At 51.8% G+C, this 11,105-nt stretch overlaps 3 protein-coding genes across 10 annotated transcripts in view; 1 reads left to right on the top strand and 2 right to left on the bottom strand.

Annotated features, from left to right (window-relative positions):
• CUNH17orf80 (chromosome unknown C17orf80 homolog) overlaps positions 1-498 on the bottom strand; it is a 3,924-nt gene extending 3,426 nt beyond the window's left edge. Inside the window, exon 1 of one of the 2 annotated variants that reach the window (XM_027691409.1) lies at positions 1-498. This exon is cut by the window's left edge and continues 1,091 nt beyond it. In XM_027691409.1, the coding sequence (XP_027547210.1) occupies positions 1-467 (467 nt within the window). In that variant the 5' untranslated portion in view covers positions 468-498. The other variant, XM_027691410.1, reaches the window with a different exon arrangement.
• A 110-nt stretch (positions 499-608) lies between these two features.
• On the top strand, positions 609-8,758 carry FAM104A (family with sequence similarity 104 member A). 2 transcript variants are annotated; one of them, XM_027691425.1, is made up of 4 exons: positions 609-756; positions 2,512-2,608; positions 6,526-6,588; positions 8,105-8,758. In XM_027691425.1, exons 1-4 carry the CDS (start codon positions 710-712, stop codon positions 8,345-8,347), a joined length of 450 nt encoding a protein of 149 aa, XP_027547226.1. In that variant the 5' UTR covers positions 609-709; the 3' UTR covers positions 8,348-8,758. The 2 variants fall into 2 exon arrangements, with proteins under 2 accessions (XP_027547226.1, XP_027547227.1); XM_027691426.1 differs by lacking the exon at positions 6,526-6,588.
• A 510-nt stretch (positions 8,759-9,268) lies between these two features.
• Positions 9,269-11,105, bottom strand: part of COG1 (component of oligomeric golgi complex 1) — a 9,021-nt gene continuing 7,184 nt past the window's right edge. The window contains exons 12-15 of one of the 6 annotated variants that reach the window (XM_027691407.1): positions 10,957-11,066; positions 10,790-10,865; positions 10,386-10,422; positions 9,340-9,435 (exon numbers count right to left, since the gene is read on the bottom strand). In XM_027691407.1, the coding sequence (XP_027547208.1) occupies positions 10,405-10,422; positions 10,790-10,865; positions 10,957-11,066 (204 nt within the window). In that variant the 3' untranslated portion in view covers positions 9,340-9,435; positions 10,386-10,404. Of the gene's footprint in view, positions 9,436-9,472; positions 10,040-10,371; positions 10,559-10,789; positions 10,866-10,956; positions 11,067-11,105 lie in introns of those variants that run through there. The other 5 variants (XR_003535554.1, XM_027691408.1, XM_027691403.1 and 2 more) reach the window with 5 other exon arrangements.

Raw genomic sequence — 11,105 nt, 5'->3', positions numbered from 1 at the left:
GTGGCGGGGACCGGGCTCGTTTTCCTTTTCGCTCCCGATCCTGCTCCCGGTGCCGATCCCGAAGTGCTGGCGGGGGCCGGGAAGGGGCCCGCGCTCGGTGCTGACCCCGGAGCGGTGGCGGGGGCCGGGCTCGTTTTCCTTTTCGCTCCCGATCCCGGTCCCGATCCCGAAGAGCTGGCGGGGGCCGGGCGGGGCCCCGGACTCGGTGCTGACCCCGGAGCAGTGGTAGGGGCCGGGCGGAGCCTCTCTCCCGGTCCCGATGCCGATCCAGGTGCCGGTGCCGGTGTCGATCCCGGTGCGCTGCCGGGGCCCGTGCGGAGGCTCGTTCCCGATCCCGTTGCCGTTCCCGATTCCGGTCCTTTCCGCGGGGCGGCCTTGCAGTGCGGGAGGTGTGCGCGGAGCCGCTTGAAGGCCCTGTGGCAGTGCGGGCACCGCTCCGTCCCCGCTCCCGGTCCCGGTTCCGCCATCACCGCCCCCCCCCCACGCGCCCCCGGGACCGGCGCGCGGCCGTGACGTCACAAAGGCGCGGCCCCGCCCCCGCGCGGGCGCGCGCTGTGACGTCGCGGGGGCGAGGCGGCGGCGGCGGCGGAAGCGGCGGCGGCGGGGCCGGGACGGGCCGCGCTGCCCCCCCCCAGCCCTCAGAGACCCCCTCAGAGACGGCTCCGCCACCAGAGACCCCCCGCACCCCCCTCACAGCCCCCGCGCCGCCATGAGCTGCCGGCAGCCGCTGCCGAGCGAGCGCGGAGCCAGACAGAGGTGGGCGAGGGGAGCGCGGCCTGAGGGCGGGGGAGGAGGGTGAGGGGCCCTCCTGGAGCAGCCCCGAGGGCACCGCACCGGGAGGGTCGAGGGGGGCGGTGGAGGGGGTGGGTTGAGGCGGGGGGTGCGGAGGGGAGGGATGAGGAGAGCGGGGAGCGGTCCCCGGGGCGCCGGGAGGGGTTAAAGTGGGGCTGGGGAGGTGGGGGTTTGGGTGGGGGGTGTTGGGTGCGATCGGGAGGTCGAAGGGGCGTAGGGGATGCAGAGGGTGCGGGGGGCTCGGGGGGTGTTTATGGGATCGGTGGGGAAGGGGAGGTGGTGAGGGAGAAAGCAGAGGGACCACGGGGCGTGTGGGAGCTGGGCTGTGCCCAGGGTTGTGGGGCGGTGGGGTCGTGGAATGGTTTGGGTTGAAAGGACCTTAAAGCCCATCCAGTGCCACCCCCTGCCATGGGCAGGAACACCTTCCATGGACCAGGTTGCTCCAAGCCCCGTCCAACCTGGCCTGGAGGGGTTGAGGGAAGGAGGGATCCAGAGGCAACATAGACGTGTTCCTTCCACGGAAAGTGGTGCCGGGAGAGGGGGGAGCCGCTGGACGGGGTTTGGTGTCTGTGGCCCCGGGGGTGGGGGAGCTGTGGGCGTGGGCCAGATCCCGCAGCTGAGTGTGCTGTCTGTGAGAAAAGATCCAGCTAAAAATACCTCCCCCGAGCCTGTTTTGACTCATTCGAGCAGGGATTAATTTTAGGCACCAGCAGAGCTCCATCCTGTGCTTTGGATGGTGCTGAGATCCTGGGTGACTTGTCATGTTTGTACGGTGGGAAGAAGCCTTTGATGTCAGCATTAAAATTCTGTGGGCACAGGGGACGGGAATTCTGGGATGATGCTGTGGATCAGCTGCTGGGTTGATGTCACAGAACCATGGAATGCTTTGGGTTGGGAGGGACCTTAAAGCCCATCCAGTCCCACCTCCTGCCATGGGCAGGGACACCTTCCACTAGCCCAGGTTGCTCCAAGCCCTGTCCAATCTGGCCTTTGAGGTCTTCCCTGTATTGTCTCTAATATCAGTACCACCCCCATCCCATTACCCTCCTTCAACCCCCCCTTTGCATTGATGCCTGCAAAGATCTGGATAAAAATTAGGTTGTTGGTGTGTTAAAACTCTTACTTATCAGGCCAGACAGTACAGGCTGCCATGGGAGGGTGGCAGATACACCAGAAACAGGGAAGGGTTTGTTTTCTGCGGGGTGTTTCCTGGCAAAACTTAATTTTTGCACAGAAAATAATGTTGCTCAGGAACATGACATGACTTCAAAAACTGCCAGAGTGGAGAGACTCAAGAAATCGTGGGTGCTGAGTGCAGGCTCATGTGAGCAGGGTGAATTAATTGGGTGTTTATTGAAATGTGGTCACTACCACTCATTCTGTTCCCGGGTGTCACTCCAGGGCCCAGGATTATTTTTAGATGGGCAAAGCTGAGAATTGTTCAATGAGTTTATTTAGAAAGATGGTTTTAATGTGAGTCCATGTCCCTTAAACTGATTTCTTGTGAGAAACAGGATCCTGTTGTCTCTCCCCTCCAACAGCAGCTAAAAGGAGAATGTGGGAGTCCACAGCACCTCAGAGGCTTGGATACATCCTTCAGTAATTTACCAAACTTTCCTGCTTTTTTTTTTGGTAGAGGTGCCTTCAGAGAACAAACCAGAAGGTATATCAGTAGGCTGATAATTTGTTTTCTCCCATTCTCCCCGAATTTTCCTTCAGGAAGAGGAGAAGGAATGGCAATGAAGAGGATGGTCACGTTCCCCAGACAAAACGTAGCACCAGGAATTCTGTCCTGCAGGACTCGTGGGACACTGAGGTGAGAGCCTTCCCAGGCAAATGCAGTTTCCTCTCTTGCTGAATATCCTGTGAATATTTTCATGCAGAGCAGTTGTGAAAACACTTCTTTTTTTCCTCAGCTTTGTGTGTGAGGTCGGGAGGTTTGACTTTGTGACATCGGGGATTGGAATCTGTAAAAGGTGGTTGGGAAATCAGCATGTTTGACCAGTGAACCTGGTTATCCCTGGCCTGGATATTTCTGGGAATAAATTTCAAATGCAAGTGAAGCCACGAGGAAATCATTTGCTGCCACGTCCAGTTTTGCTGTGTGAGATGAGTTGTGTCCAGAGCTGAGCTGATGATGAGGGTGGATCACAAGAGTGTGTGGTCACTTTGCCCGACCTACTCTCCAACTTTGCATTTACTTATATTTAGGTGATTATTTGTGGTAGAAAGTTAAAAAAAAAAATCCAACCAGTGCTTATCTGGTGTTTAAAAAACACTCTGCTAGAACTGGTCAGTTTAAGCAAAACTTGCTGGTTCACAGCCGAAATGTTTGGACTCAAACAATTTGGTTTTTACTCATATTTTCCATGGGGATTTTTTTGGTGGACATGGGATGAACTGTCTCTTGTTTTCTTACCCCTCACCAGACAGGTGTTCTCTTGGTGCAAGTTGTGAGCTGTGAGGTTTATTTGCTTTAAAAAAATGCTGATTTCCCAACTGCTGCCAGGTTTCCTGAGTTGTTGCCCGTATGAATCACCTGAAAATTCACTGTGAGCATTTCTGCCAAGCAATGTCCTTCTGTTGCAAAACACTCGTGGAAAAGAGGGTGCAGAGCAGAGGCTCCCTCCTGGTCTGTGCCCCTGGAAGTTAATGAAATTAATTTCTTTTAAGGTTTTTGAAATACCCTTGTTTTTGTAAAGCCTTCTCACTTTGAAGGGGGACTGTGATGAGTAATTACAGTCTGAATTATTACTGAATTAACTGAATTATTGCAGTTCTGTTGAACTATTAACTGTTCTTTGCAGAAAATATTTAGTGCTGTGTAACTTTGAGCTCTTTTATAATATGGAAGTGGTTTCAAATGTGTGTTTATACATTCCTGTTGTGAGGGAGGCTCTTTTAACCTGGTCACCTGCACAAGTAGCTGGTGTGATAGTGACACTGCTGGGAAGTGGTTTAAGAGGTGATGTCCTTCACGAGGGAATTTTCTGGGGTTGAAACTGTCCTGGTTGGTGTGTTGCTGTTTTTCCAGGAGTGAGACTTTGCATTTTTGGGTGTGAGGGGAGAACCATCGCTAGTTTGTTGCCATCTGACACCGAATCACTTGTCCAACAGGTCAAACCCCTCCGTGTGTGTAGAGTAGTTAAAGGCTAAAGCAGCTTTGTGGCGGGAGGAGGAAGAATTTAGTGTGGAACGAGGGATTGAAGTGGGAGTAATGAAATTAAGGATATCAGGAAAAACCTGGATGGTGAGTGGCAGAAGCACCTTTGCTTGTTGTGTAAACACCTGGTGTTTGGGCAGAGCCACGGAAAAGCAGGACTGGCAGTGGTTTTGTGGCCACACGGGAGGGGTGACCTTAACCCTGTGCTGGGTGTTTGGGTGCTGGAAGGGAACAGCACGGGCATGGCTGACCCTGGGCAAGGTCACTGCTCAGGCTAACAGAGACTGTGCTTCTTGCATGCTCTTGCCTTGAAAAAGCCTGGGTTTAACACATTAAAGCCTGGTGTGAGGCAGGGGGGAGCTCTCACTGCTGAGGAATGTGCCCACTGGACACACACAGCTTTCCAAACAGCACCGGCCCCTCTCCCCAGGGGACAGAACTCACAATGTTGTCTCCTGATGAATAGAGCTTTTTCTCTTTTTTTTTTTTTTCCCTTGTTTTCTTGCTGGATCACAGAACTGAGCATGCCCAGAAATTCAAGCCATGAGATTAAATCAGTATTATTTGAATGTTTGTGAAGGACTTCCTGTGCCAAAGGGAGAAATCCTTGTGCTCATTGTGCACAAGTGCTTCCGATTGGTGTCGCTTGGAAAGTCTCAGCCAGTTGTAGCACTCTTATTTAGTTTCCTGATACTTTGCTGTTTGCAAAGACACCTCTTGATGATTAAAAATTCTCACTGGCTCTAGGATATGGAACTGGAAAGTGTGTGGGGGAGAAATGTGTGCCTTCTGAGAGCACATCAAGAGTCGCTTTTCATCGCAGGGCGTCACACACCTGCTTTTTGTGAAACATCACCTCAAGTCCTGATTCCTGTGGCCTTTTTTATTTGGAAGTTACAGAATCACAGGATATTCTGAGTTGGAAGGGACCCACAAGGATGATTGAGTCCAACTCTTAAGTGAATGTTTCCTCTTGCCGAGTGAGGTTAGTTGGGAACATCACCCCAGTATGACAATCAGGCAGCTGTGTTTTTAAACAGGACTTGGCTTTTGGCAGGATCTCTTCCCATTTTTTTTGTCTTACACATATTGGTCTGAAGAGTGAGATGAAGGCAGGTTTTTTCCTTAGTGGCAGTTCCAACACGGGCTGATTGTGATGTTATCTCTCAGCCCCTCACTTTGAATCCTGCTGCTCACCTGAGCTAGATCTGATTCCAAAGGATTTGCTGTTTTCTCCCACTGGATTGTCCTTTCACCCGGGACAGGCAGCACCCCTGACTCTGACTTTTACAGGAGGGAAACTGGGATTCTCTTCAATCTCTATCAGTGCTGCTTCTTGGCAAATTGCTGTAAGGATGTGCCATTCCTGCCTCTCCTGAAGAAGCCACTCCAGGTGACAGGTTCCCTGGGGGGACAGGAAGCCTCTGGAGTTCAGTGCAGGGACTGACACACGGCAAACACCTCACTGGAACCATGGCCAACGTTAAACATTAGCGAGGCAGAGCCTTTGCCATGGAATCTCCCTTCCTGTTCAGCCTGTCCTCCCTTGTCCAGGAGATCAGCTGGGCTGTTTTCCCTGTTTCTGGTTAGAAATTCATTGCTGGCCCCTACAGCGAGTCAGGAGGAGTTGAAGAACCTGAGGAATCACCAGTGAAAAACCCTTTGCCCTGATTTTCCCTGGGAAGGAAGCGGGACAGGGTGTTCTGGCTAACTCCTTCCTTCCTGAATAACTTCTGTAAACCTGAATTTCTCGTGGTTCCTCTTTGTCCTGGCTGATGTGAGGATTCCCCAGCTCTTGGAAACACCGCTGGGTTATCAGCCCGTGGCAGCAGTTCCTGCTCAAATCAAATCGTGTCCCCCTCTGTTGAGGGAAGGGCTGGTCTAAAATCCTAAGTGAAAACCAGACCATGTCTCTGTTAAACTCATCTTGGGGGAGTCTGAGAGCAGCAGGGGCTAAGTGGCTGTTCCTGCAGTTCCTGTCAGGAGGGACCGAGATGCTGCGTCACAGATCTGCACATTAATACATTTAACAGGACGTCTGTTTGGAAATGAAACTTGTGGAGCTACTCAGAGTGATGTTAAGGGTTAATGAGTCCAGTAAACCTTGAAGATGCCCTTTTGATAGTTAAAGTAGTCCCAAATTTCACTGGGCTGCTCCCCTCTGCCCTTTTAAAGCTTTGTTGCACTGTGTAGATGCCTGTCGTTGCTGACATGATGACTTTAAGGATTCTTTTCTTGTCTAATTGTAGTCCAAATGCGTAACAGAAAGTGCACCACAGCCTGGGGAAATGGTAGGTCTTCCATGGGATTGGGGCAGTGATAAAGGGGTGCTGGTGCTAGTGAATTTTTGCATTAGAGAACTGGAAATAAAGAGGGTCTGACAAAAGCCCTGACGTCTGTCAACAGCCTTAGGTGCAAGAAGCACGTCCCAGGACACTCTGCCAGCTTTGAAAAACCCGGATGTGCACAAAATAACGGTTACTAACCGCTGGAAATTGTTTGTTGGGATTGTGAAACGGGAGCAGTGGGTGACGCCAGGTTCTCATTTGGCTTTTTACCTTGATTTGCAGAAGGTGGCTGTAACGAAACTCAGTAAGGAGCGCAGACTAAAAGGAAACAAAGTGTCCTGTGCGGTGGGTTTCTCTCCAAGGCTGCTGTGGCTCACTCCCTGTAACAGCATCGTGTGTCCCTCTGTGCTGCTGGGCAGGAGGGTGGCCAGCGCCTTTCCTGGCTCCTGCTGTCCTGCCAGGGCTCTCTCCCTCTCTAGACTTAGCAGCTTTAGGAGGAGGAGCTGGTTGCTCCTGTAGTTCCATCTGTGCTTCCTCGGGAATGACTCCCCCCGGGTGTTTCTCCTCAGGACCCCTGGCTTGGCTTGCTGTGCTCCATCAGAGCTGAAGCGTTTTTGGTGCTTAGCAAAACAGGGGGCTCTGGTAGGGCTGGATGGTCATGGTGGGTCAGTGCCAGGGGTTGTGGTCCACCCCAGACATCCACAGTGCCTTCCTGGGCCTTGGACACACGTCAGGTGCAGTTTGCACCATTCCTCAGATTGCCTCCTCCTGGATGTGGTGCTGACTGGAAAATCACTGGGGACTTCTTGAAATTTGTCCTCTGCTGTGGCACAAAGCTTTGACTTCTGTGGCTCAATACTTACAAAAACGTGGAGTTTTTAGCTGCTCTCACTTGCTCTGGATGCTTGTGTGAATTTACTTATGGGATGGCAGAGTAGCCACTCACTATTTGACTCACCCAAATATTTGCAGGTCCTGACCAGCACATCACACAGTAATAAAATATTTCAGCTACTGGAACCTTTCCTTAGCAGCCCTTAAAATGCTGTGAGCTGAACAGTTTGATGTCTTTGAACGCCTGAGAATGATGGCTAATGCTCTTCCAGCCATTCCCATGAAATGTGGTTATCCTGAATGCTGGCAAATGAGCCTTGGCCTCTCTGTGAGCCATATCCTGAGTTCTCTCTGCTGCATGTGGAATTTTTCAGTGGCTTTTGCTCTTTTACTGTCGTGTCCAGCGAATTGTCATGGAATTGTGATGGGACACTACCAGTTCCCACTGCCATCCCAGTACTCCACTGGGAGAAGAGTAGTTGTATCTCTGTCAAGGTGTTCAAAGACTTAAAGTGGGTGTCATGGTGCATTTGTTTTTAACAGCTTCTTGCTTTGGATGCTTCAGATCTCACTTTAGAAGGGTTGTCTTGTAGGAAAAGGCTTTGCATGATGCCCCTGTAAAACCTCTGCTACAACAGCAGTGCCAAACTCCAACTCCCCCCCTGCCCTGCCTGCCTGTACTGACACGTGCAGCTCCTTAGGAATGTTCTTTATTTTCCAATTCTCGGATTAATCCAGCAAACTTCACTAGTGCTAACGTGGGTTTGGGGGCAGAGCTGATGGGTTTAAACCACAAAGACTGAAATCCAACATCCTGGAGGTCAGCGAACCCCGGGTGAAGGATTGTCCCCTCAGCTCTGGGACACTTGTGTTGGCAACAACAACCTCGTAATGCCAGGGGGATTTACTTCAGTCCATCGGGCGGACAAGCTGGAGGGGAGGGGGTTTAGCATAAAGGGGGTTCTTAGCTGGGGCGAGGGCAGGAGAGGAGTGTCTGATGTTGCTGTTCACCCTCTGTGTGTCCCAGTCCTCCAGCAGCGACAGCGGCAGCAGCAGCAGCAGCAGCTGCAGCAGCAGCATCAACAGCCCCGACAGAGCGTGTGGTGCAGAGTCCAGCCTCAACCCCAGCATTGCGGGATCCAGCCCCGTCTCCTCCCAGCCCTTCCACGAGCAGTCTGCACTAAGCCAAGGTCCTTACTTCCACATCAACCAGATCCTGAAGGAAGCCCACTTCCACAGCCTACAGAGCCGGGGACGCCTCCCTACATGATGACCCAGCAGCTCCCTGCCTTCTGTGAAGGGACAGCACTGTGTAGATTTGATATTTCAACTTCAAAGTTTGTTAACATGGAATTGCACAAAATTGCCTGTTGCCTTTTCAGTCTATATTTGAAATAACAGGTTAACAGGAGATTGTTTACTTGTGGTTTGCTGCACTATTGCAATGCAAAAGGGGCTTTGAAGCAATTTTTATAGGATTCTTTTTGGGGTGGTTCTAAAGTGCGTGGCAAGAGGAGACTGAGGAGTCCACATGTGTGTTATAGGATTGCAAACTGTCCAATTCCAATCGACTGCCTAATCTGTTTGTTAGCAAGTTGTTGCTTTCTGTAAAGTTCTCTTAAGCGTTCCTCTTCAGTTTTATAAGTCTTTTTTTAATTTCAATAAACTAGTTAAAAAATGATTTGGCAACATAATTTTTTGAGCATTTAGAGTTAGTAAGAACAGTTAAGAATAGGAGCAGTGACTGCAGGTCCTTAGGCCTGGGCAGCTGTGAGCTCCCACCCAGCTCAGTGTGAGGAGTCTTATCTCACATGAGCTTCACAAAAAAATGTGAAATTAGACCCAGGAGAGCTTGTGCAGGTCCTGCTGGGGCCACTCAGAGCAGGACAGAGGAGTCTTGCCCTGCTCCAGCACCCGTTTCTAGCTGTGAAATGTTTTGTTTTCTGTTAGTGTGTAGGTTGTTTGGGGATTTTTTTTGTCTTTAATTTGACTTTAAGGTTAACAATGTAAGGAACAGGAGGTGAAAGAGCAGCTCCCCCTCTGCTCCAGCAGCCAGGGGACAAGGACAATCCCAAGCTGTGCCCGGTTCGAGGCACACACCCTGATCCGGCTGAGAATGGGAAGCACTGACAATCCTGGAGGTGTCACCGGTCCTGCCCAGGGGACAGACGGATCTCAGAGGAGACAGACACACAGCCCAGCGTTTTATTTGCTGCTGCCTCACTTGGTCATGCCCGAGAGCCAGCCCAGCTTGAAGAGCGAAGGCGCCGCCGTGTCCTCGTCCTCGGTGACGAGCTGCCTGAACAGGGAGCCCGGGCGGGAGGCCTCGTCTTCTCTGGGGAGCACAGGAGCTGCAACCTGGCAGTTTTGAAACACAGAAGTCACTGTAACTGTTACAGCAAACCTGTGACTTGCTCCACACCCTCAGCCACAGGAGCTGCAAGGTGTAGCCCACAGCAGGAACAGCTCTTCCCAGGCAACCTGACCAACGTCCGGCACGGTGTTGCTGCTGGGGGTTAGTGACAGACAGACACAGGGACAGCAGCACAGCAGCACCTGGCTGTTGTTAGCAGCCAGGGAACTTGGCAGATGGCACTCAATGCTCAACAAACCCCACATCAACACTCTGAGCTGCAGGGAAGAGGCTGTTGCCCTCAGAGCAAAGGATAACAGCGTGGTAGAAGCACGGCTGTTGCCCTTGCAGAGAGCTCGTCGTGGAGAACTATGGATTTTAACCTCTCCGGGAGTGATTTAGCACTGAAGAAGGAGCAGGCAGCTGTCAGGGATTCTGGGAAAGGTGGCTGGCACAGGATACAGGTGAGGGGAGTGACAGGAGCGAGCCACACATCACTGCACACTTCTATGCTCCACTCCAGCTGAGGTATGAGAGGTAAGGAATACCTTTGTTGGGAAGCTTTGGGCTTTTAAACAACCCTTATGTCATGTCTGGTCCTGAATGGTTCTGAGTAAGGGAGAAAGGAGAGTTGCAGAGTGAATTGAACATCATCTCGTGATAAAACCAGACCTTTAACTCTTGTCCTGACTCTTGTCAAGACTCACCAACTTGGCCCACTTGCCAAGACGTCACCACAGATGGATCATTGGGTTGGTAATAACTAAAGGAAATTCCTGCTTCCCACAGCCGTGAGTATTCCTTGGCTCTCACTCAGCACACAGAGCTCCATCTAAGCAGATGTTTTAAACTGGGGGAAATGTAGCAACACAAGGCTTGTCTGCTACAGCTCAGCCACAGGACAGAGCGGAGCCTCTGCGAGAGCAGCACACACTCCTCACACAGGCTGAGGTACCAGGCCAGGCTCCTCGGGGTTAGAGGGCAGCGTCCCACTGCAAAGGAGTTCAGTCATTAGCCACTGTCCTTCAGCCTTTCTTGCAGCCCCTCCTCAATGAACTGTCTTGGATGCATTGCCCTTGAAATGCCAGGGCTGTGTAAATCCTCACTGTGTTTCAGGGTGCTTATTGCCTGTTTTGCCACAGAGCAGTGGCCCAAAAATACAGGGGCAGAGGGGTTGTTTTTTTTAAGGGTCGTGGGGAAATCCAACCCATCTCCTGCTGTGTTGCCATAATGACTCTCATTTTACCGAAAATAAAAATCAGGTGAAATATTAACTGTTTGGCTACTTTCTTCTTTCCCCACAAGCTCGAGTGCCATATTGGCAAAATATTCCTATTTGTAGGGCCCAGTTGTACCAACCTGGACTCGCTCTGTGCTCCTGGCAGTGGACTTGCTCTTCCGTGAGCTCGACATACTCAGCGGCAGGAGCCCAAACCTTGAGATGGAAGGAAGAAATATGGGAAGCAGCAATTCCAGACCTGCTTCCCCAGAGCCAGGAGAATGCCTGGGAGAGCCAAGTGCCTCACCTGATCTGGCTGGATGCCAAGGGCAGGATGTTGTGCAGCTCCTGGGAGCTCAGTGCCCCACTCCGACTCGTGTACTGGTTCTCTGTCCCCGTCAGCAAGCCAAAGAGAACCTGGAAGGCAGGAAGGAGCTGTTTGTATTTGGGGAAGAG

The sequence above is a fragment of the Neopelma chrysocephalum genome, unplaced genomic scaffold (genome assembly GCF_003984885.1).
Source record: "Neopelma chrysocephalum unplaced genomic scaffold, ASM398488v2 Primary Assembly neopelma1_84, whole genome shotgun sequence".
Classification (NCBI taxonomy): domain Eukaryota; kingdom Metazoa; phylum Chordata; class Aves; order Passeriformes; family Pipridae; genus Neopelma; species Neopelma chrysocephalum.
Note: the sequence above shows the minus strand (reverse complement) of the source record. Positions and strands in the feature narration are given on the sequence as shown.